Source organism: Notolabrus celidotus, chromosome 5 (genome assembly GCF_009762535.1).
Source record: "Notolabrus celidotus isolate fNotCel1 chromosome 5, fNotCel1.pri, whole genome shotgun sequence".
In the NCBI taxonomy this organism is placed as follows: Eukaryota; Metazoa; Chordata; class Actinopteri; order Labriformes; family Labridae; genus Notolabrus; species Notolabrus celidotus.
This window is the reverse complement of record NC_048276.1, coordinates 9,402,215-9,426,042: the sequence shown is the minus strand read 5'-3', so window position 1 is coordinate 9,426,042 and position 23,828 is coordinate 9,402,215. Positions and strand designations below refer to the sequence as shown.

The 23,828-nt window shown below is 37.6% G+C and overlaps 3 protein-coding genes and 1 long non-coding RNA gene across 5 annotated transcripts; 1 reads left to right on the top strand and 3 right to left on the bottom strand.

The window, feature by feature from the left end:
• On the bottom strand, nucleotides 1-3,225 carry timm10b (translocase of inner mitochondrial membrane 10 homolog B (yeast)). The gene is made up of 3 exons (XM_034683886.1): nucleotides 2,901-3,225; nucleotides 2,719-2,814; nucleotides 1-1,551 (listed from the first exon to the last, which is right to left on the bottom strand). Exons 1-3 carry the CDS (start codon nucleotides 2,925-2,927, stop codon nucleotides 772-774), a joined length of 903 nt encoding a protein of 300 aa, XP_034539777.1. The 5' UTR covers nucleotides 2,928-3,225; the 3' UTR covers nucleotides 1-771.
• A 1,535-nt stretch (nucleotides 3,226-4,760) lies between these two features.
• LOC117812896 lies at nucleotides 4,761-11,588 on the top strand. The gene is made up of 5 exons (XR_004631283.1): nucleotides 4,761-4,846; nucleotides 4,965-5,021; nucleotides 6,141-6,223; nucleotides 7,375-7,572; nucleotides 9,664-11,588. It is a non-coding gene; the product is annotated as an uncharacterized LOC117812896 (long non-coding RNA).
• Nucleotides 5,152-10,695, bottom strand: LOC117812894 (involucrin). Of its 2 annotated transcripts, XM_034683884.1 has the most exons (6): nucleotides 10,606-10,695; nucleotides 9,654-9,773; nucleotides 9,471-9,513; nucleotides 9,189-9,343; nucleotides 8,366-8,424; nucleotides 5,152-7,587 (listed from the first exon to the last, which is right to left on the bottom strand). In XM_034683884.1, exons 1-6 carry the CDS (start codon nucleotides 10,610-10,612, stop codon nucleotides 7,120-7,122), a joined length of 852 nt encoding a protein of 283 aa, XP_034539775.1. In that variant the 5' UTR covers nucleotides 10,613-10,695; the 3' UTR covers nucleotides 5,152-7,119. The 2 variants fall into 2 exon arrangements, with proteins under 2 accessions (XP_034539775.1, XP_034539774.1); XM_034683883.1 differs by lacking the exon at nucleotides 10,606-10,695 and having other exon boundaries at nucleotides 9,654-9,894.
• Nucleotides 11,589-11,855: 267 nt separating the features above from the next.
• On the bottom strand, nucleotides 11,856-21,107 carry si:ch1073-15f19.2 (T-cell surface protein tactile). Its single transcript, XM_034683882.1, has 7 exons — nucleotides 20,916-21,107; nucleotides 20,353-20,685; nucleotides 17,526-17,632; nucleotides 17,250-17,394; nucleotides 13,668-14,108; nucleotides 12,916-13,024; nucleotides 11,856-12,700 (listed from the first exon to the last, which is right to left on the bottom strand). The coding sequence occupies exons 1-7, from the start codon at nucleotides 20,995-20,997 to the stop codon at nucleotides 12,550-12,552; spliced, it is 1,368 nt and encodes a 455-aa protein (XP_034539773.1). The 5' UTR covers nucleotides 20,998-21,107; the 3' UTR covers nucleotides 11,856-12,549.
• Between the last annotated feature and the right edge of the window lie 2,721 nt (nucleotides 21,108-23,828).

The following is a 23,828-nucleotide window of genomic DNA, read 5'->3' as shown; positions in this document are numbered from 1 at the left end:
TTGTGAATCCTTTGAGTTTTTATTACACATGATCATCTTGTTTCATTTACTTTGTAACCTCACAGAACATGATCATTACTGTGACTCGCTCCTGGGAGTGCAGATTGAAGTTATGGTCCACATGAAACTTTGACCTGTAAGATCACTCCTTCACTAAATTATGTTTTTGTTTCACACACATAGAATCTCATACACACACACACCTGTTTCTTGCTTTCTTCATTAAAGCATTTACACCAAGAGTTTCATAATTGCATATCATTTTTTTTACTTGCTGAACTTTTTCATTTGTTGGAATCATTTATAAATAAATGCTGTTGTTGGGAGGATCACATGGCCCTGGAATAGAGATGCAACTCACAGATACTTTGATCATCAACTAATGTAAGGATGTTGTGAAATTAAAAAGTGTAAATATTGATTTTGTCCATCACAAGTTCATGATTCTAATGTGAGACCTTCAAGTTGTAATTTTCCAGAAACAATAGTAAACAACTGAAAAAACTTTTAAATGAAAATATAAAACAAAGAGAAGCTGCATGTGTTCATAATTGAGACTGTAACCAGATACAATTTCTATGATATGATATAATATGCAAACATTTATGTTAATCTATATTTCTTGTCAATATATTTAGCACATGTTCTTTCAGGAATACAGTGAAACTCCTAACAATGAGTTACACAGCAGATGTTGGTCTTTCATGCTGGAAGTCAGAGACCGATCACTCACAGTGTGACGACCTGAGACAGACCGCATAGAGAGCATCTTTATTGTCCTGATGGTGGTGGAACCTCTGGAGGTCTCTCTTGGCCTGACTGAGGTTTGCTCTCCATGGATAAAGACACTGAAGGTGCAGCGACTGTTGACACAGGCACCTGTACAGGTAGAGGCGCAGGTGTAGGTGCAGCTACTATTGACACAGGTGCAGGTGTAGGTGCAGCTACTATTGACACAGGCACCTCTACATGTACAGGTGTAGGTGCAGCTACTGTGGAAACAGGCACCTCTACATGTACAGGTGTTGGTTTAGATGGAACAAACACAGATGCTGAGCTCCCAGAATCGATTTGAAAATCAGCCATAGGGGGGAGAGGGACACCTGCTGTGCTAGACAGTCCATTGCCAGCCTCATTAAACACTGGCAGATTTACTGCTTCAGTCACAGGTGTGATTGCCGCAGCAGCTGATAACTTGACTTCTGTTGCTGCTGTGGATGCAGGCACGATAGCATCAAGGCCAACTGGAAAATCTGATCCTGCTGGAGTTAAGACGGAGCCAAAGGCTGCTGGTGTGACATCAGTCAGGGAAGGTATTTCAAGGGCTGGAGATGAGATGATGGGGGTTTGAGGTTCTGGCAAGGCTTCTGTGGCAGGAGCTGCCACAGATGCTAGAGCAGCCGCCTCTGCTGCCTTGGCATTTTCTGCAGCCTTGCTCTCCATCTCCTCCATCCGCTTCTGCACCATCCGAGGCATCAGCTGCACGTAGGTGCTCATCAGGCGGTGGTTGGAGCGAATCAGCTTCCCTGCACAGCTGTCCACACAGCGCTCCTGACAGACACAGCAATCAGAGTTATTGAAGGGACGATTACAGTATGTTACTAAGATGCACTGACAGGTTTAAAGTGTGTTTTTCATGGCATGAAGTTTTATCTCAAGTTTTTAAAAATCTTAAGCTGCTTTATGACATTTTACTTTCACCATCCACCCTTAAAGCAGCAGATTGGTTAAGGCCTATTACAACCTGATGATTACTCCAACATACATGGTTCGTACACTGACCTCCTAAAATATGGAACAGCCTGCCGGAGGATCTGAGAGGCGCCGATAAGAGATATTGAGACTTTTAAAAGTAAACCAAAAACTTATTTATTCAGTCTGGCTTTTATGTAGAGTTTAACAATTTTATTACTTACCTTTTACTATAATATTGATTTAAATGTTGCTTTATTATTATTTCAGTAATTTTAACTGTTATCTTATTCTATTTTTATGCATTTATTCCTTCATTAATTTACTTAATTTTTATTTATCTACTCAGTTTTATTGATATTTTTAGCCTTAGTATATATTTTTCAACTCTTATTCTTACCCTTTTTAAATCTATTTATTTGAACTATTTTTATTCTGAATTTTGATGCTTTAACTTATTTTAATTACACATATTTTATATTTGGTGTGCATTAGTCTCTATTTTATTTGATGTTATTCTTATTATTTTTAATTTGTATTATTATTATTATTATTATTATTATTATTATTATTATTATCTTCCCCTAATATTTCTTGCCATTGTTTCATTCCTGCTTCTTTCTTGTTTTTCCATCACTGTAAAGCACTTTGGGTTGCATTTGATTTGTATGAAAGGTGCTATATAAATAAAGCTTGATCGATTGATTGATTGATTGATTGAACTGCAGAGAGCCTTAACTATACAATATGAAAAGTCTATGGGATTACGTGAGAAGATGACTTATTAAATGGCCTGTAAACCCAAATGAGTCATGGTCCTCACTTCTGCTCTAGTTGTGGTTGATTGATACAAACTCCTTGCACCCAGGAAGAGGAGCCACCATTGCTGCTGACGTATTTATACCCATGCTTTTGGAGATATTTGTAAAATCCCTACAATTTAATATGCACATTAAATTAAAAGCATGCAGCCTTTTAACTGCACATAGATGAATCTAGTATATGGTTTGCAGGGTGTTGTATTACCTCGTCCATGGTGAGGTTTCTGTAGTTGAAGTTGCTGGTGCATCGCTGGAAGCAGATTTCAGTCATGCGGTTGTAAACCAGAAGGAAATCCTTCAGCTGTAAGAGACACACTCAGTCATATCACTTAGCACGAGTTCATTCGTAAATAAATGTAATGTAGCTGCTGCTGTAAAGTGACTTACATTTCTCAGTTGTAGGTCGGGATCCATCGTTAATACCAAGAAGCTGCTGACTGCTTGAAGCTACAATGCTAACATGGGAAGGTGGTCAATTAATGATTAAAGTAAGACTTTCTGATCCTTAGCTGTCTGGGATGGATGGAAGGTAGATTCTGCAAAGGTTACGTTACATGCCAGCTTCAACGAATGACTAATCTGACCTAAATCTGAGCTGATTCAGGTGATGGATCAGGATGGCATGACATTCACATGCGCGCCGCCATGTTTGTGACAGAGATCGTCTACGCCCTCGAGGACTGGAAGATGGTTCACTCAGCTGTTTCCGGTTTCCAAAGCAGCATGTTTGCACCGTTTGCACCTTTACTTTTACTCTCTTTATTCAGTTTCCCCTGAAATAATTACAGATAAGAATAAATGTGAAGTCCTGGAAAAACTTCCGAATTTTTTTTTTACATCTCCTGTCTCCATTATTGTATTCTAAACTCAACTTTATTTATATAGCACCTTCCATACATCAAAACATGCAGCCCAAAGTGCTTCACAGAATAACAGAGAGACAGTAAACTACAGGAGTGGTGAAATTATAAAAGGCATGATTATAAATAAAATACTTAAAAATAAAATAAAATAAATACAGTAAAATTAATAAACTAAGTAATAGTGGAAAGATAAGTTAAAAGTAAGGTAACGTTAACAAGATCAGATGAATACAAGAAATAAATAGGTGAATAGATAATTAATCAAGACATACCTTTTTAATCTAGCTTTTGATTTGGAATAATTTAATTTTAGCCCTGGACTGCATTATTATTTTTATCATTATTTTAATCATTATTATTTTAACCATTACTTTAACATTTATTTATCTTAAATTTACTTTTTTTAAAAAAAAACAATTCTGGCTAACCTCAGGAGTTTTTCAAAATTTAGAGTCACCAGGGGGAATATTTTATTAAGAAAGTATAACATTTATTCTTGAAAGTCATCCAAAAATTCAAAATCATATAATTTAGAGATACATACAGGAAGTGCATGAGGAAAGTCTTCAGTTTACTTTTAAAAACACCCAGAGAGCTCAATGTTTTAATGTCCAGAGGCAGAGAGTTCCAAAGCTTAGGGGCGTAAAACAGAAAGCTCTCTGGCCGGTTCAATACACTACCGGTCAAAAGTTTGGACACACCTTCTCATTCAATTGTTTTTGTTTATTTTAATTATTTTCAGCATTATAGATTAATACTGAAGACATCAAAACTATGAAATAATCTGGTTTTGCCATAATATGGATTACAACAGTAGTCAAATAGGGCTATCCATTGTGTACTAACCCTACCTCTGAACAACACAACTGATGGTCTCAAACACATTAAGAAGGCAAGTCATTCTACAAATGAACTCTTGACAAGGCTCATGTTAATTAGAAACCCTTCCAGGAGACCACTTCATGAAGCAGACTGAGAGAATACCAAGAGTGTGCAAAGCTGTCATGAAGGGAAAATGGGGCTACTTTACAGAATCTAAAATCTAAAACATATTCTGGTTTGTTTAACACTTTTTTGTTAACTAAATAATTCCATATATGTTATTTCATAGTTTTGATGTATTTGGTATTAATCTACAGTGTTTCAAATAATTAAAATAAATACAAACCCTTAAATGAGAAGGTGTTTCCAAACTTTTGACTGGTAGTGTATGTGTTGCTAACTTCCTCAAGTCAAAGAAAATATTGGTGCTCCTCTCAAACTCCATTACCACTGACCCAATTCCTAAATCTCTTGTGTATTTTCATTCCTTCAAGTGAAACTGTTAGTAAAAGTCATAAATTGTATAAAGTAGAAGCACAGGTAGGAGGGGTTGGGCCTATAACCAGTCCCGCCCATAGGCTGTCCCAACTCCTAACCAAACTAGCAAACTTTATGTAGCATTACCATCCATAGCAGCAAGACTCAGAGGTTAGCCTCCTGAAAAGCTAAAGCATGTTAATAGTTGTGTTTGTCTTCTGTAAGTGCTTTCTTTTAACACAGTACATACATTACATGAATTATTTATGTGGAAACTTTGTGTTGATAGCTGCTGTCACGCTCAAAAGCTAATAAATGGCTTAATATGTTACTGGGGTCTTCACAGGTGAGTTACTGATACGCCTAATTAATTCAAAATGTAAAAAGCATGTGCATTTGGTTTTGTTTTTCTTGAGAGCACATATGGAAAATGCATAATCCTGTAATTTATTGTGTGATGTTTTAATTGGATTCAAATAAACCTTTTAGCCCCATGCCCTTTTGCAGGAGACAACTCCAAAAACATTGGGTCGAATGCAAAACAATAGTCATTCACTGTACCTTATTAAGTGATCTGTCTCAGTAGCAAAGGCAGAAAAAGCATTAACTTTTCAAAGACAAAAAAGTACTCAAGGCTGCTTTTTATGGTCTGCATGCAATAACTTTCAAAAAGACTTGTTCATAATTAAATAATTATAGCCTTCTTTGGTTTGAGCATTTGCTTAAATTTGAACATCAGAGGGGCAGTTCAGAAAATATGACTCGTTGTGGTGAGTCTTTTTGGTGCTTCTTGTTCACAGTGGCCATATAAAAAAAACTTCACAGTGTATTGAAAGTATATTAGTATATACCACCTGTGCCACTCAACATGAAAATGCATCAAAAGAAGCATAAAGAGGGAAAATTATGATAAAAACACAGAAACAGCTGAGTGATGTGACTAACTCAAGCCTTATATTGATTTAAGACACATTTAGGATACACATTTGAATACATTCTTGCACAAACAGATGGCTGTGGATGACAAGTCTAAACAGGAGAAAACTCAAATATACAAAGTTGCCAAAAGATAATTTAAAAAAGACAATAAATACAGTGATATTGCTTTCCCCTTTCCCATTTCCTCATCTGCCATTGCAAAAAAAAAAAAAAGAAACAAAAACTTTGGTATCAAAAAAATATACCTTTCTATTACAGTACGAACTAGTTGAGGGAATAAACTGGCATACAGTGTAATGTGTTCTGACTCAGTGTGTAAGAATCATTGGTATCACTGTTAATCCATTGTACTCACACTTGTTTCTGAATCTAGATAATATGAATTCACTGAAGATGTAAGGAGCTTTAACATTTGTTGTGTGGAAACATTGTACTCTAAAATAATTCTTCAATGCAATTTTTGTGTGTTATATTTGTTATATCTTTTTTTTTTTCTATGTTGCTTATGTTTGCATGTCTGTAACAGTTTGATCCAGAACGCCAGAGGCCAGAGATGAATCCATACAGGAAGTAGGCCATGGACAACTATTGAAAAACTGTCAGCTGATGGTAAGTGTGCTGCTCGACTCTGACTGCTGAGCTTAAGTGGGAATTACAGAGAGGGAAATAATAACCACAATACTGCAAACAAAGCTGTTTCATGAACAGGCTCTATCAGATTTTTAGTTAATGTTTTTTGAGGATGAATTTGTTTTGTAGGTGTTCTTCTCCTTTTCACATATTGTTGCGTTTTGTGTCAAACTTGCATTATGGGTAATATTTGATATATTTTGTTTGTTGTTTTCATTGGTTTCACTACTCTGTTTACTTGTGGATCAATTGTTTTTTGGTTTATTAATAGACATACGTGTCATATCATATCATAATGTCAAGCTGATAAGGGCAATAGATTATTATCACCGTGTTGGAGAGAATCATCTGTGGGTGATATTTACTTTATATTCCCACAGAGGGGAAAATTTCAACTGTATTACTAATATTCCATTCATAGATTTCCCCTCTTTACTTTCCTACCTGTAATATTACCAACTGCATGTGTGTGTAAACAAGTTAATTTATTCATTAAAGTTTCACCTCTCACATTTTGGCCATTGCCTACAGTGTGGAAAGCAAAAGTAGGATGTATTCTTTCCCCTTCAAACCTTTTTAATGAGACATCAGACAGTGTGATGATTTCAGGTTTTCTTCGTCTTTCGCAATAAATTGAACATTTCCACGTGGCTCTTGACCTCTAAATGTCACACACATACCGTTTCCTTTTCTCTAAATCCACTACGTTTATTACATCCTCTGCACAGAAAGGTGCTCCTTTGTTCCTCTGTTGCTCAATATGTAGAGATCAAGAGGTAGTTTGCTTGCATCAGAAAGGAAATTGCTCAAGTCTACAGAGCTTGTTGAAGACTGAAGATAAAAATCTTTGCAGACACAACAACATTCAACTAATCTTATAGGACACTCTCGCGGTCAAAGCTACGATCACAATGATTCGTGTGACTGTCGTCTGCCTCTAAAAGCTGCGGACACATATTTCCATTACTGAGATCTGTTCTTTCCTCACTTTCTCTCTCTCCATTCCACACTGGAATCCTTCCATCTTCCTCACTTCTTATTCCTTCCCAACTCATATTCTCCCTCTCTGTATTTATCCCCCTTTCCCTCTCCATCTCCTCTGCCTCCTGTGCTATCTGTTGGCTGTTCAGGTAGATGCTGCTGTGGGACACCATGGTGCTAGTGTCTCTAGATGGAAGGCGTGCATCCATGTCCATGTCCACCTCCAGGAAAGCGTTCGCAGACTGGACTGAGGGCTGATCTTGAAGGCTGTTCCTTCCCTGATGCTGATGGCGAAGCCTCTTCTTGTGTTTCTTGGCCCGCTTCAGATCCAGTGAGGCATAATTCAGGTCAGCTTCTGTAGCCTGGTTTTAGAAAATGCAGAGAAGAAAGGTTTGAAATGTGGCTTTCTGTATCTTAACTATAGACAAAAGTTTTGCATGTCAGCTAAAATCATGTGGTCACAGGTTTATCTGAGCTTCTGGGAGGTTGGTTTATTTTTAGAACATGATGTGCTTAATCGTATTTATTGGTTCACAGTCTCTCAGACCACAACATCTTTAGTGTCGGCTGCTTTCCGTTCTGAAAGCAAATCTGTCGGCAAAGTGGTCTGCAGGATGCATATTTTTACATGCAGACCTGTGTATATTTAGTATCAGTGTGTGACAAAAGCAACATTAACCAGTATTATACCAGCACCAGCACAACAGTAGTATTCAAAAAGTGTAATTGAGAGTATGATTGTACTCTTAAACAGCCCACAAACTTATTTCACTGCATTTCAGTGTCCGTATTAGAGATGCAAACTTTTCAAGAGGTTTAACAATTTAATTTCTATGCATTTTAGACAAATTCAAAATTGCAAGCGAGGTAAAATGAATAAAAGTTTTAATGCTAAGCAACTGAAAAATATACCTCGCATCTCATGCATAGAAAATGTATTGTTTCATTTGTATTTCACACTGGGATAACATGGAAAAACTCATGCTGTTAAATGTTTGTTAAAAATTTTATAGGTTGCACTTTACATACGTTATACACAAAAAAATTAACTTTAATATGTGATTTAAAATAGACAATAATAATTTCAAAGAGACATGCCGTTGATTACGGGGAGTCTCAGCTTAGAGTGAATGCATTTACCTTCACACGCTCTCTTGTCTGCTTCATGGTCATCATCTCATAACAAACCTCTCCAGAATCTGAACAAAGAAACAAATGATTTTTTTACTCTATAAACTGCAGATGGCACACATAAATCAATTAAATAAGAAAATAATCACATTTTTAAAAGCTTCTTCTCTGATAAATATAACAAAAAACAAAGGCGCTACATTCAGGAAACCTCTTGGTTTGAAAAAGGAGTGACAAAAACATTCTTCTATAATGATCTATAATAGTTTGTTGTAATTTAATGTAACCATGATGTAAATAATCGCCCTCTGGTCTTCCCTTATTTTTTCCACAATTATTATTGTATGCATGTTAGTCTATGTAATCTTGATATCTTTCTATCTTCCTTTATTTAACTAAAAGCCCTAACTAGGGACATGAGTTGGAAACTAGCAATAGCTATAATCTCTATATGCAAAGCATCAGATACTACAGCTGTTTGTAACAAGCAGAAGTTGCATTATGTAATCTGCATAGCCCCTATTAAATAAATCAATAAATCAATAAATCAATAAATCAATAAAACAGTTAGTTGTGTAATTCAAACTCCTAGATATAACCGCCTTTCAGGTTCAAATGAGCCGTAATGTTTTTCTTTCACACTTCAACTTGAATTTGGCCACAAGGCATTCTCAAAAATATACCGTCCACAAAAATGGAAAATACAACCATGTTATAATTAGCACAGAATATTACCGTGCTGGCACACTTTTCTCAGACTCTGACAAGCAATCAAAAGTTTCCTGTTATTCTTATGAATATTTTCAAGCGACAGGATGCAGACTGAGCTTACCTTGTCTGTCTGTGCTGATGTTTCCATAGATAGGATTTTCTTGCTGCTCATGATGATCGTGGTGATTTTCTTGCTGCTCATGATGATCGTGGTGATTTTCCTGCTGCTCATCATGATTGACGTTATGAAAATAATTCCCTTGCTCCTGTGACAGCCTTAGAGATATGAAGCAGTGACATGAGACATGCATTATTATTGCAACAAAAACAAAAAAGATGCAATGGATTCAATAATAAGAGGTGGACAGGCCATATGTTTAAGCCTACATTAAAATTAACACACCTGTCTTCTTCATCAAAGTGTGGGACGCAGCAGTTGTCTGTTTCTGTGTGCACAAAACATTTAGCAGATTGAGAGAATGCCCTGATTGCATTGTAAGAGCAAATATGGTTTTGAATAACAATGATTACATTTTATAAAACAACGTAATATGCCATGAAAAATTAACTCCACAAATATCCATACCTCTGCACAGCTTGGCTCTTTGTTTCACGCAGAAGAAGATGTTGATACACAGAGAGATCAACAAGGCCACAGAGAGCACCACCAGACCTATCAGCTCAATTTTACAGTCCACCCCGGGTTCTAAACGGCAAATAATGAGACAACTATTAACACCTTTAACCTTTAAACTTCTGTCAGATGTATTTGCCAGCTGCTGAGTTTTTAAGACAGAGTGCTCAGTTTTGAACATTTTTCATTGAAGGCAACCATCTTTGTTTGGAATTCCCCTTTTTTATACCTCAACAACAAGCAGAAAAGATGAAACCTTTTAGAATGTGCCATCGTCTCTGTGCCGATGACAAACAGCAAAGGAATCAAATGTTCCAACAATATTTAATATTAAAATCCCTGAGTTTTAAGATGAAAAATCAGAGGAAAACTACGAGAGATGAAGACACCGGAGAATATCTTGGCCTTTTGGATGTGTTTGTCTTATGAGCTATTGCTTACATTAAATTTAAGGTTTTTTTAAGGGGTAAAAAATAGTATCAGGACAGGTGTGTAATTTTAAGTTTCTTATTTATCTTATTTGTTATTTATTTTGTAGTTTCATGCCAATAACTGTCCTCAAATTTCAAAAAGAAGCTTTGACTCCTTCCTGCTGTAACCCCAGATCTTTAAAAAGAAAATGTTTCTTAGTTTTCTGTCAGTGAAACACTAAAAGGTAATAAAAGAGCACGGAGAGCATGCTGTTAAAATGGAGTGGCACACATGGTTTGTGTATGCTTACAATCCCCTTTTGTACTGACATGTTCTGTCGCATGTTTCAGAGGAATAATCTTCTCCTGTTTTTTTTAGTAAAAGCTGCGTTTGAAAAATTAAGCTGAAAGATTCCTCTATCAAAATCAAATATGTAAATAATGAAATACTAGTTTGAAGTTAAAGTGTAATTTAAAGTTTGAAAAGTTCCTACCTGTCATATTCCAGCCGTCTGGGACAAAACGTGTTGTCTGTCTGAGACAATAGCTCTCGGGCTACAGAGCATCACAGCGTGTAGTCAGTGAGGTGTGCTAACAGTAGTCTATTTTTACTTCGCCTTTGTAACCTCTGTCTTATCACAGCGCTTTGAAAACTTGCTGCACTTCAGTTACAAACAGGAAACAATTTAACCTCATTTTGAGGCACCTAGTCTTATTGTGACGTACGATTTGTTTTTCACATATATCAACCTAAGAGCTGTTTTAACAGCTCACTAGTTTAAAAACGTGTGATAGCAACTGCAGCAGTAATATAGAGGATTTAAATATTAAAAAAACAAACAAAGAAACTTAAAGAAAATGTCTTCAAAGCAAGAAATAAAAAAACAAATAGAAACAATCAAATTCACTTCTTATCTAAGCTGTATGTTAGTACTGTACATGACTCTAAACTTCTAAGTAAAAGCCTTATTAATAACACACACTATGGTTACACCTGTGGTGATCATCTTTTTAATTTCCACACAGCAAATGTGTCCCTACAGTGCCGTGAATAACAACACACATGTACATTTGGTTTGACCTTGTTACAAAAGATCTTTATTTAGGAGTTGTCTCTGTGTGTGTGTTTGTGTGTGTGTGTAGTCTCTGTGTAAGGGGCTTCAGACCTAACAATAATTGATGTCTTTCACACACACACACACACACACACACACACACACACACAGTACTTTGTGGTTTTGGCACTGTGGTCGGAAAATTAGAAGAAAAAGAAATCAGGTGTCACAGTTTCTTGGTAAAGTTAAAAGAATTTGCACATGTGAATGTTTTTGTGTGTACAGTGTAGGTGGAAATATGTGTTACTCTGAAATCATATGTAACTTTTTTTAGTTCATTTAACTTATGCTTTTAAATAAACAGTCAAAAAGTCAATATATGATAGTGGGGAAAAAAGACAATAAAAAAGCAGATGTCAGAATCCTAAAGTGTTACATCCATTTCCTACATGTGTGTATTATACTTTAGCCCCTGTGGTCTGAGGTCAAAGCCTCTGCTCTGTGAACTTAATTGTCACTCTGTGGTTTGTGTGGACAACAGTGGTCTTTGAGAGAAACCTAGCTGTCACTTTGCACTTTAAAAGCACTAAACAGCTGCGTTAGTGGAAGTCAAGGAAACTCCAAAGTGAATAAACCCTAAAGATCAAGGTGTCTGGTCTCTATGCAAACAAACTAAATCCAATGAATGATGTGAGGTCCTTTTAATACACGCAGTCTGAAATCATCAAATGAAATATGACTAACAAAGCTTCACACTTTATTCTAACATCAAATTTACATGCACATGATATGCCAATCCTTTCCTTTCACTTTATAAGAGATGCGTTCATATTTCCATGACAATAACAACAATCACTCATCTTGTGAAATGTCTGAAGTTGCCAAATCTGAGGTCACCAAAAGTATTTGCTGAGGTTTAGAAAACAATTATAGTGTGGATTGAAATGTGTACATCATCCATGTCAGTTGGAACAGATTGCATAAATTACATGTATTCAAGTTTTAATAAGTTAACGTTGACTTTGAGTTTCACACAATCTTCAGTGGTTTTGTGGTGAACGTCTTCTCTTTCTCTTCAACACAAGCACCTGCAAAGTTATCGTCAGAGTCAAACATCTTTTATTCTTGTATTTACAGACTTCATCATGAATTTTAACACATTTGATCAACAAAAACAAGCAATTAAACACCCACCCCACTTCCCAAAAATAGACATTGCTCAATGTCACAGTCTCACAGTTGCCTGCAACTGTATCCACCCGACCACAACTGAGAACAGTACCCTTTATCATGCATATTCTTCAGTCTGCATGTAGCTTAGGACAGGATCCGGCTAGCTACTGCACATGATTTATGAAGTGCCATTGTGCAACATGTTGGGCACTATATTAGAAAGCTTTGTTTCACATCTTCAAGTTCAGTCACGGAGTTACACCGAGAGGTGGGGTAAGGCCGAGTGTAAATCTCACGCTGTCTTGCAGCTGTATACTTGACAGGAGGAGGAGGGGGTTTAAACGGAGGAGGAAGATCCATCCTACAAAAAAAGAGAGAGATAAGGAGAGAGAGAGAGCACATTTATTGACTGGTGGTGAGAAAGTTAGGTGGAAGCATGCTGATTTTATAAGTCTTACGCATCCATCCCACACATTGATTTTTCATGTGTTTCAGGGTCACAGGATCCATGACCCTGAATAAATGCCAGAAGATATAGACAGGGAGGCTGAGTGGATTAGGTACCAGGGTTTTTACCTCTGCTTTACAATACGTCTCCTGTAGAGAAAGCCAGCCACAGCGATCAATAACAGCAACAGAATGATTATTAACACCAACACCAGACGACTCCGGACAACAGAGGTACCTGAGAAGCATAATCAGGGAGGAGGGAGTGTCATATTGGAGGACAGCACAGATTAGGTTGGACTGTATGCTATAGGTCAGGTAACTTTGGCCAAACCATGCAGATACAGACGCATCTCTTAAACTTTTAGCCTTAAAGCAGAAAACTAAGTCTTGCTAACCTTCCTTTGACCTCTGATGCCAAAAATCTGGTGCTCCTCTAAATATTTTTTTAGCCTTGAAAGAGAGTCTATCCTGAGAAAATTACTGCGTGCAGACTCTGTATGTGAAGGTGAGGAGTCTATTAAGCTGTAGTTTTCATTGGGTTTTGCTTTTTGGGGCATTTATCTCTGCTGCCTGTATTTATTTCCTCCTTTTAAAGAGTGTTTTATTGTTTCCTTTTCAAAGCTGCAGCTACTCGCCTCACCTCATGGCCACAAACAAAGCTCACCCTGAGTTAGTAATCCTCAAAGCAAATAATACGCCCCAAAACAATCTGAGAGCACCTCTAAAAAGCTAAATTCACGCAGACAAAAAGGATGCTGGATGATACAGTGTCTCATTTAACCTTTTATCTTTCTCATAGAACACCTCCTATCCTTAAATAGAATTGCATTTATGTGATTCATGGATTGATTTACAGTCAGATATGAAACAAGGATTACCTTCACCCACAGTGCCTATGGTTATATTTCGGGTGCTCTGAGTTGCAGTTGGGCCAGGATAGCTAGCATTTCTTGCACCACCACCACTGGACTCATTCCTCGTCTCCTGTGTTGGGCTGAACATTGTGCTGTTGTAACTTAATGTTGTGGATAGATTGCTTGCTGCTGATTGGTCAGACAAGGATGTGTTTAAACTGTGAGTCTGGTTTAACTCCGGATAAGTGGAACTGTTAAAGTGATGTGGGCCAGGGGTTGATGTGATGTTCGTGTTGTTTGTCAGAGTGGGGTTTGAATAGGAGGGTGTGAAATCACTCATGGTCGGAGTTAAAGTGGTGTTGATGGTTGGGAGCCCGGTGGTCCTTGATGTGGTGAGGTTGCTGTCTGTTGTTTGGGTCGAATCCGTCTCAGTTCTGTTAGACTGAGGTGACAATGTGGTGAGATCTGAAATGAGCAAAAAAGAGAATATTTAAGTTAAGATATCATTAGCTGCAATGTTTTGCACCGTCACCTAGTATTAACACTTTTTTAAGTTGCATAGTAATGACTTGTTGGAACAGAATACCAAGCATACTGTACGTGGTGACCAATTTTCAACACATCTAATTTTGTCTTCAACTTTGTCGTCGACAAAGCAAGTGTCTAATACAAATTCTCGCTTGGTTTCATTTATCAAAAGTTCCCTTGTAAGTCCATATTATCAGGATTCAAATGATCCAGTTCAAATATATAATATAAATATGGATTATCTCATACCACGCTCACAGTACATTGCTTGCCGACACTTCCAAAACCTTTTGCTCCCATTCATACCTATTTGTAATTACCTAGAGCCTTGGCTTTATGCCAAGCATAAGTGAGTGCTCCACCTAGTGTGCAAAGTCAGAATAACAAGCAAAAATATACATACTGTGCTGTCTAACATAGAAACATTTTCACATAGAATAACAAAAAAATTAACATCACCTAACATGTCAATCCTTTAAAGTTACTTGTTTAGGTCACAGTGTGGATGTTCTGTAGCCACTATTTTCCTAGTTGTTGAAATTAAAATGTACCTTCAGACTAACTGGCTAGTCAAAGGTAAGAAAACACTCAAAATGGAACACAGTTTATTCAACATGGCTAAACACAGGATCACAGGTAAAGGTAAATTGGTAAAAATTACATCAAATGGGCAATAGCACTGCTTTGGTTATCCTTGCAAGTTAACGACCACATGCCTGTGTTGGTCACACATTGGTCCAGTCAAATAAACCAGCTTTCATACAACTTTATCTTCATTTTCTAGATCAAAATACTTCAAAAGCCCATTGCGCTAGAGATGCCATCTGTACTTATTTGCATCTGGGTAGTAGAGCGTCATAGTATTATGGAAGTAGCCATTAACTGGAGCTACAACCCTGGCTAATGGTCTTTGGCCATGTTACAGGTTAGATTCAACATGTGACCACAATTTCAGACCTACAATAGTAAGATACAGTTTTGCTCATAAGTTTACATACCCTTATGTACTCTGGCAGAATCTGTGATTTTTTTTTGGGCCATTTTCAGAGAATATGAATCACTCATGGTTAGTGGTTGGGTGAAGCAATTTATTGTCAAACAACTGTGTTTACTCTTTTTATATCATAATGACAACAGAAACTACCCAAGAAATCATAAATTCTGCCAGGGTATGTAAACTTATGAGTACAACTGTATGTCCCTGGTTGCTCAATTACTTTCTTACCATGACTTGAATCCAGTGTTGTAGTCGAGTAACCAAACCTCCAGTCTGAGTCAAAACTATTGATTGTATGAACCTGGACTGACTGTGTGGGGCTTTTTGGTTAAGTAGAAAACACATTTCTTTATCAACATCAGTGTTGGAGCTATTTCCATCGTTTCAAGCACGTGATTATTTGACTTTGTCCTTTATATGTTGATATTATTTTAAGGGGTTTTGTAAGATTATGTTTGATGTCATGGGTGTTAACATTAACATATTTTGGTAACCACTTTCATAGTTTTTGATAGATTTGCACCGTGGTAGGCAGGTAACACAAGTGCCAGCCCATACCCCAAAACTGAATAAATTATATAAAGAATTATATTAAAAAACAAACAATAACATTAAAACAGTCTGTATCAATATATAAGTTAGAATCCTCAGCTCTGAGTCCCAATGCAGAGTCTGTGTACTATTCCAAGTCATCAGCGTTTGAGGCCAAGTGGAGTACTACAACGCTGCCTGAACCAAAGAAATCAATGGCAGTAATCTGAAGAGGCATCCAGTCAAATGTCACTGGATGTAGTAACTTCCCCAAAGTGTCTGAGGGAGAAAAGAATGATTCTTATTTATTTTACCTATTGCTTTAAATTTCAAACTTTTACTTGCAACCAGCTTCACACTGGGAAGCTGAATAAAGAAAGAGAAGTATGAATAATGCACTACAAAACTTTAGCGCCCAGTGATACATCATTAAAACATGGGCCGAGTTGGCATTTACGAGCACCCTGTGCATAATCAATGGGTAAAAAAAAAAAAAGCAAAGAGCTTATTCAAGAAGCTGGACCGTGAAGATATGGGCGCTAACCCTGCAGCAAAGGTGCTGGCGTGAATTGTAAAGTCAGCATTATTGTGCAAATGTATTCCTAAGTTATGAGTACAGTTCATTCACTGTGCTTCATTTTATTTCTTCTGTTTGTTTTCTATCATGAATAGCCCCATTCATATGGTAAATGTCGACTGAATACTTAATCGTCTCAGTTTTCATCAGCTATAAGACACAGCTGAGGGATTGAAATTATGCCAGCTTTGCTAATTTATAGGCAAATTAAATCAACTCCAATTCTGCTTTGCATTGTGATCCAATACAAAGCTGTGTTCATTACTCTACCTCAATAAATTCAACCATTCATTTTGGCTGCACTACTCCAGTCTGTCCAACAGATTGTGCTCTCTCCCTGTCTCATGATTTAGGGACTCTGCTGAGTGTGTGTGCTCTTGTGGTTTCTCAGAAGACAGAGTTGAAAAGCAGGAAGTGTCTTCTGACGCTTGTGTTTTCTGTACTGAAACTCTCATGAGAAAACACGTTTACAGGATAAGAAAGCAGACGGGGGATTATTTTTCCTGATTAAGCGCTGCCTACTCACAGCACTACATCAAGCTTTTTATCACCAGTGGGGGTTGACAAACTGCAGTTTGGTTGTTTTACAATTAAAAGCCTGCTTTTAGTTTGGCTTAGTCCAGTATTAATGTACGACACCAAGGGGGAATTGATTTGCAGTAAATAATTGAGATTTTCCCTCTCACAGTCCTGTGGTGACCAATTGATTCACATTTCTCCACTTGTGTGTTCCCAAAATCCTCTGAAACTCTCTCTTTCCTTTAGGCTAATTAAAAATTAAAATTGAGTGAGCTGTAGTTTCATAATAAAAGTCAAGTATCAGCTCTCTGGTCCAGTGGAGTTTATTAAGTCATTCAGTCTCCTGGGCCCTCTCACTTTATTGTTTATCCAGCCCTGAGGAAACTCTGAAATGCAGAAGCTCACAAAGAGAGAAACAGCTGCAAAAAAGAAAGTAAAAAAAAAAAAAGCTCACCTGTAAGCTCAGTTAGCAGTGTGATGATAAACTCTTTGTGCACAGTTTGGTTTCCTGTGTTGACAGCGAGTGTATAAACCCCTGTGTGAGCTTCAGTCACCTGCCATAGCTCCAGAGATTCATTCCCTGACACATGCTTCTTGTCCTGGAGCAAAACAAGATTATGTGGAATATAAATGGGATGTTTTGTATCGTACATTTTAATGTCAAATCAATCTGACGTTTCAATTAATGAAAGAGATTGCAGAAATGTGCTGATAAACTGGTTTTAATTACCTTGGTCCAGCTGTATTGCGCATTAGGTAACAGCAAGCAGTGAATTGACACATTTCCTCCAGCATGGACCTCAACAGTGCTATTAGCATTGCACATTGTTTCAACATCTAATAAAGAAAAGATGTGGGTTAATTTGGATCGACAACAGGAGAATGCTTGTGTAAAACATGAATACGCACTAGAAGCAAAGTATTATTGATATAGCACTTCCTGTAATTATCCTCTGCCTCCATGTGGTCATAACACCTCTTCAGTTCCTTTTCACTGAAAAGAGGGTAAGAGTGTATTGTCTCTTTGTTATTTACTATTACATAACTAATCAAAGAAAATAAGCGGAACATGGGAACGGACGTAAATGTATTGTGGCAAATAAAGCCCTTATGATGCCTTGCAATTATTATGTGCAGTTGTTCAGTACACAACTTTTAAGTGGAGTGTTGCTTCGATGTAATTATGTCTAACAAAGTTTATGCAACAGCCATTAGGAAAAAGTTTCTGTAAGTCTCTCTTCAAAGTGAATCAATTCTGATAGTAGAACTGGTGTCACCCTTTTATGATTATTGACAAGCATGCTTGTCAACGCACTAATCCAATACCATAACCAATTAGCCCCCCAAAAATCCACAGAGGCCCATTGCACCAGCTCTGTTTAACAAGTGTCTTACACATTAGACAAGCCTCCTCCCTGTCCATTTTTAAAACTCATCTTAAAACCCATTTTTATTCCTTGGCTTTCAACCCTGCATGAGACTCTGCTCCTGTTTTAGTGTTTTATGGCTTGTTTTTATTTATTGTTTTATTGTTTTTATTGTTTTATTATCCTGTGTTTTAATTGTTTTTTATTGTTTTATTATCCTGTGTTTTAATTGTTTTTATGCCTGCGTTGTTTGTCTATTTTGTACAGCACTTTGTTCCGGCTGTGGTCGTTTTAAAGTGCTTTATAAATAAAGTTGAGTTGAGTCTTTAGTTAGGGTGTACAGTTCTCACTGAAGCATATGTTTTTTTATATAAATATGTTTATTGATTTTTCTTTTTCTTTCAAAAACAAACAACACAGGGACAGCTCCCTTAAAACAAACAAAAGGACAAACAAAAATGAAACAAAACAAAACACTCGGCTCACAAATCCAGCAAAAACAATGACATTTGAGAGGGGACCTGGGTTTGACATTATCCTACAAACATATAAATATATAGTCCTACACAAACCCTCTGAAGCATATGTTGAAACTTTTCAGTTTGTAACGTATTTTGTGTAATTTTGGTCGCACCACAGGGACGTATGGTTCATCTAAATGATACACCAAATGGTCCAAACTGGCCAAAATTTTGCAGAAATGATGGCCTATATCAATGAAAAGCAATTTTCTTAATAGGTTGTCTGTTTCAATGTTCCCTCTTATGCCTGATTGCCGCCGAACAAAGTGGCAACCTCCAATGCACCAATGTGGAAGTGCTAAAAACTGCAGTTCCTTGAGTGTCCACTTGAGGCTGGATCCGGAAGTACCAGAAACCTCATACACACCAATTCAAAAAAGCAGATCTTTACAGTAAAAGTAAACATGTTTACAGCCTGGCTCAATAAATGGTTCAGTCTGAATTAGTCATTTCTCTGTCGGCACCCACCGAACGTGGGGACAAATTTTTCCATAACTCATTCGTTTAGAAGATATTAAGTTTACATGTTTTGCCTGATTAGAAGCACAGCTGACTTGACTGACAGGTGGGAACACTGTAGCTGTTAGAGAGAAGGATGATGGCCTGCCTCTTGACATCACACTAGTTTGACAGAGGTTAGATTGAGTTCAGCATTTCCAATATGGCACCTGTCTACAATAGGCTTCAAAACAGTGCTTCAGAAACAGATGGGTGACGTCACGGATACTACGTCCATTTAATATAAAGTCTATGTTCCAAACAGGCTAGGGTCTGTTAATAACTGCTATTTACTTCCATCAGATTACCAGCGAAAAGATAGTCATGTAAAATTCTGATAGGTGATAAGGTGATAACTAAAGCCTACATCCTTATTCCACAGCTGATAACACCAAAATCAAGAGGTGATATTGTCAACCACAACACACTCATAATAAGGAGATTATCTCATTGATAATGAAAGTGGAAGGACAAATCAAAGCCATACATTCCTAAGGGAGAGAGAGAGAGAGAGCAGAGAACGCACTGCAGACGATACTGCAGGTAACATCATCTGCTTCTCCCAGTCTTCCAAAAGATGCACTATGACATCCAACGTTTTATGGAGCACTTTACTCCTACTCAAAGCTAGGTGTAAGATTCAGGATGTAACTAAAGCTTTATTTCTCATCTGGTGCAACCCCCTAAGATGTAAGTGGTGCTTAAAATTCAACCCTACATTAGAAATGACATTTAAGCTAGGATATGTTTGAACTTTCCCATAACTAGTGCAGGTTTTTGGTGAATTTAATGTTAAAATGAGAAATGACAACAGTGTGGTGCTAATAGGGAGTGTGATGTGAGTCAAATATCAGCATGCAGTGTTTGTCCATTCATTTTATATTGATATAAAACGGTTACAGCATCAGCCAGTTCACAAGTTTACATATTGGTATCTGTATTGGTATCCATATCAGTATTAACATCATATCATACATCTGTTTTAATCCCATTGCTATCAATAAGGTGCTCTGTATGGACCAATACTTGAATTCATATCTACATATTGGTATAGCCATCACTTTCTGTATCAGTATCAATATCATTATCCTATCATTGATACCAGGAGGGCAAAAACTTGCCTGGTTGCAGTGTGTTGGTATTGCTCTTCATATACTCATCTACGTCTTACCTTTGACCTCCAGCTGTGTTTCTTTCCTGATTGAGCCAAGAGGGTAGGTTGTAAGGTCACAAACATAGACACCACTGTTCCACTTTGACACCCAGGAAAGCTGTAGAGAGCCCACGGACCCGTTCTCAGTCTGGATGGAGACATTTGGCCAAAAGTGATGTGTTCCAAAACCCGGGGTGTACAAAGCCAGCTTTGTGTTTTCATCCGTCATCTTTCTCCATTCAACGCTGACCATCCTTAGATCGTTACTTTTAACACTGCAGGGTAAGGTAACATTCTGGCCCGCTAGTACCGTCATCTTTTCATAATGGAACACCTCAACATTGTGGAACCCTGTCGAGCACATCAGATAGCATTGGAAGCAAGCAAAAAAGTGAGGAGACAATCCACTCACACTTTTAAATCTGACGGTACGGGCTGTAGTCCACTGGGATGCAGGCAGATAAAAATCAGAGCGGTAAACTGAGGCAGCCAAGAAACCAATACACAATTCAAACCCGTAGTGAATATCGCATCATGGCTCGCTGATTATATGAGCAACAGCACATGTGTACCAGGATTACCTTGTATAATAGAGGCAAGGAGAAGGAGAGAGGAGGCCGTTCCCAGAGCACTTCCAGCCATGTCGGAGCTCCCTAAACTCATTACGATCAATCAGACTGAATCCGTTGAGGGATTCAGCAAAATGCAGAAACAGAAGACTGACAACTGAGGTTAAAGTGTCGTGCAGACTGTGAGACAGAGAACAGGATGACCTATCTTTACAGGAAGCCACACAGAGACACAAGCAAGTCATATGTGACGCTTTGTGGTGAGAACCTCTGGTGCAAAGCATGATTTGCAATAGACATCTTTACATTGGTTATATTTTATACTTTCAGGAAACTAACAAGATGCAGGGGACTGAATTATTTTATTGTAGATGACAATCTGAGAGATACCCAAGGAGCAAACAAACGCAAAATAGACTGAAAGATGAATAATTTTCTTTCAGATTAATCTCATTTTATTAATTGAGCCTAAACATGCACTGGTTGAAGAGTTATTCATCACTTGGGGAAATGATTCAAATGAATGAGTTAAAATGTTGCATTTATCAATTTGTCTTCTTTTCAAGGTAAACCTCTAAACACAGGAGACATTGTACATTATAGTGATTTCCAACTTGCTTATGTTTTATTTTATTATAAACTGAGTAGAAAAAAGTATGAAATGATAGCTTGTTATTTTCCTTCCCTCAGTTTACAGCCTTGTCTCGCCCTCTGTGCTCATTGGTGGGGAAGTTACAAAGCACTCAAGCTTTTCATGCTTGCATTTACTGACATAATGGGAAGTTCTGGCAAGTGTGGTTTTATTACCACCAATTACATAACATGTTTATGCTAGTCTTTAGAGCCATGCGATGATATTTCAGTGAGACACAATGTCACAACACTACATTTATGATTTCTCAGATGGCTTTTTTGGAAGAATTGAATCACTCATGCAGCTTTAAGTGAGACGGCCTTACAGTGATGATTACCCACAGTTAGAACAGATCATAAGAAAAGACTGTTTAAATCCCATAAACAGAAGCTACATTATTGTGCCCATATAACGCCTTGTACAAGTGTTCCAGCTGTCCTGTTAAAACTACAAATCAGAGCAAGTTTCATGGAGGTTGAATTTAATAGACCAACACAAAATAGTCCCCAGTTTTGAAGTGGAAGGGCAGGACATTAAAACGTATTAATCATGATTTATTAGTAATCTGGAATAATTAGAGTAGGGGAGAACAGGGTTGGTTGTCACAGTTTTTACTATTTTGATGATTGCTCATCATCAAAGCATCATTCAGTAGTCATTCCTACATTAAATTGAAGCTTACGGTGTTGGCTTGAAATGTGTATCCCTATCATTTTCCAACTCATTGTTACAAAGAGGCAATTAACTATCAAAGACACTCTGACACATTGTGACAACCAACCCCATCACAGACATGGTTGTCACACACTATAGGGTTGGTTGTCTCAATGGTATTTCAATGGGAAAAATCTTTTAAAAAAGGCAAGAGGGTAGAACTAAATTTGAAAGTTGAATTGCACTGACAAGTGATATGCCTACATAACTTACTGCATTTTAACATAAAATGAGCAAAGAACATGAAGAGGAAACACATCTTTAGGCCGGCCTATACAGAACCAAACAAATAGGCCTAACAGTAACGACCTACTCAACTAGGCTACATGCAGTCACTGTCTGAGTTACAGTGATGGCACATGTAGGGTCTGCGCACTCCAACTCATTTCACCATGCATGATTTTGCCAACATAGGGGTCAGTTGTTACATGTGACAACCAACCCCAAAGAGAATGTGACGATCAACCCCAACTGGAATTTTTTTTGCTAGCATCAAGGCTAACAACCATCTAACAACTAGTTAGCTAGCTAATAAAAATCTAAACTATAGCTTTCCCCTCACACTTTGTAAGGGTAACACTTGTTTTGTTATAAACCCATCGTGTAAAAGCCTAGAAGAAAAATACTGAGGAGCTGAATATTTACAATTTGACATGAAAAACACAAAAAGTCCTCTCAGCTCAAGTTCAGCTGTCTTTCTCCAGAGAAGACTATGTAGGTGAGCTCTGATCCTAATTCTGGAAATGTCCATACCCCAATTTGAGAGACAGCGCCCTCTGGTGGTGAGATATAACGAGTGTGCCAACCCACCCATGTGACAACCAACCCTGTTCTCCCCTACTTTGCTGCAAAACCCTGTACTAAGATCAGGTGTAACCAACTTTTTTCATGATCATTTGCACATCCAACAGATGACTTTTGTTTGGACTGCTGCTGTTTGTTAAATTTACATTTAAAAGCAGCCACAAAATTTGCCTGCAATGCACGTACGAACCCTATAAAGGGATGAATTCTTGTGCAAGGAGCTGCATACTGTAAGAGGGTGAGAAAGTTCTTATGATGTAGCGAGTTTTCTTGCAATTAAAAAAATAATGCTTCTGGGATGAAAGATGCAAACATGTTTTAATGATTTCAAAGTGTAGCACAGCATTTTGTTGTGTTAGCAGTTTCATTGGCTAATCACTAAGAAAACAACTTTACCGGTGTTACGTCTGAAGAGACTGCTATCCAAACAGCCTCACTACCTTTATTCTCTCAGCTCTTCTTCACATATTATGAGTTCTCCCCTTCATTTATTATGAATTAACTCTCTTCAGACCTCCCTATTCATGTAGATCATTGATACTTTTCACTTACTCTGTGTATGACCTTTCCAACTCAAATTAGGGCTTAGAGGAGTGACTGCGATCCAAAAGGGAGATTTCCATCAGTATTCCATCAGTGTTTTATCAAAGTATAAGGGGACCTTGCTGCAGTGCTCCATTTGAAAAGGGCAGCATCACTTCCCCCCGGGAGTCGTAGGAGTCTGAAGGATTTCTGTCAGAATGTAACATCACTTTGACTACTTCATTCAGGCA

Bases quoted from the DNA above. Each gene is read 5' to 3' on its own strand.
- timm10b (XM_034683886.1), bottom strand. From the start codon at position 2,927: ATGGATCCCGACCTACAACTGAGAAAT. The intron at 2,815-2,900 runs GTAAGTCACTTT...TGTCTCTTACAG, and splicing joins CCGACCTACAACTGAGAAAT to CTGAAGGATTTCCTTCTGGT. The intron at 1,552-2,718 runs GTAATACAACAC...TGTGTCTGTCAG, and splicing joins GAAACCTCACCATGGACGAG to GAGCGCTGTGTGGACAGCTG.
- LOC117812894 (XM_034683883.1), bottom strand. From the start codon at position 9,882: ATGTTCAAAACTGAGCACTCTGTCTTAAAAACTCAGCAGCTGGCAAAT. The intron at 9,344-9,470 runs GTGTGTTAATTT...CATATCTCTAAG, and splicing joins CACTTTGATGAAGAAGACAG to GCTGTCACAGGAGCAAGGGA. The intron at 8,425-9,188 runs GTAAGCTCAGTC...TTCTTTGTTCAG, and splicing joins CATCAGCACAGACAGACAAG to ATTCTGGAGAGGTTTGTTAT.
- si:ch1073-15f19.2 (XM_034683882.1), bottom strand. From the start codon at position 20,997: ATGAGTTTAGGGAGCTCCGACATGGCTGGAAGTGCTCTGGGAACGGCC. The intron at 17,633-20,352 runs GTAAGACGTAGA...TTTCTTTATTAG, and splicing joins AACACAGCTGGAGGTCAAAG to ATGTTGAAACAATGTGCAAT. The intron at 12,701-12,915 runs GTAAAAACCCTG...CTTTTTTTGTAG, and splicing joins AGACGTATTGTAAAGCAGAG to GATGGATCTTCCTCCTCCGT.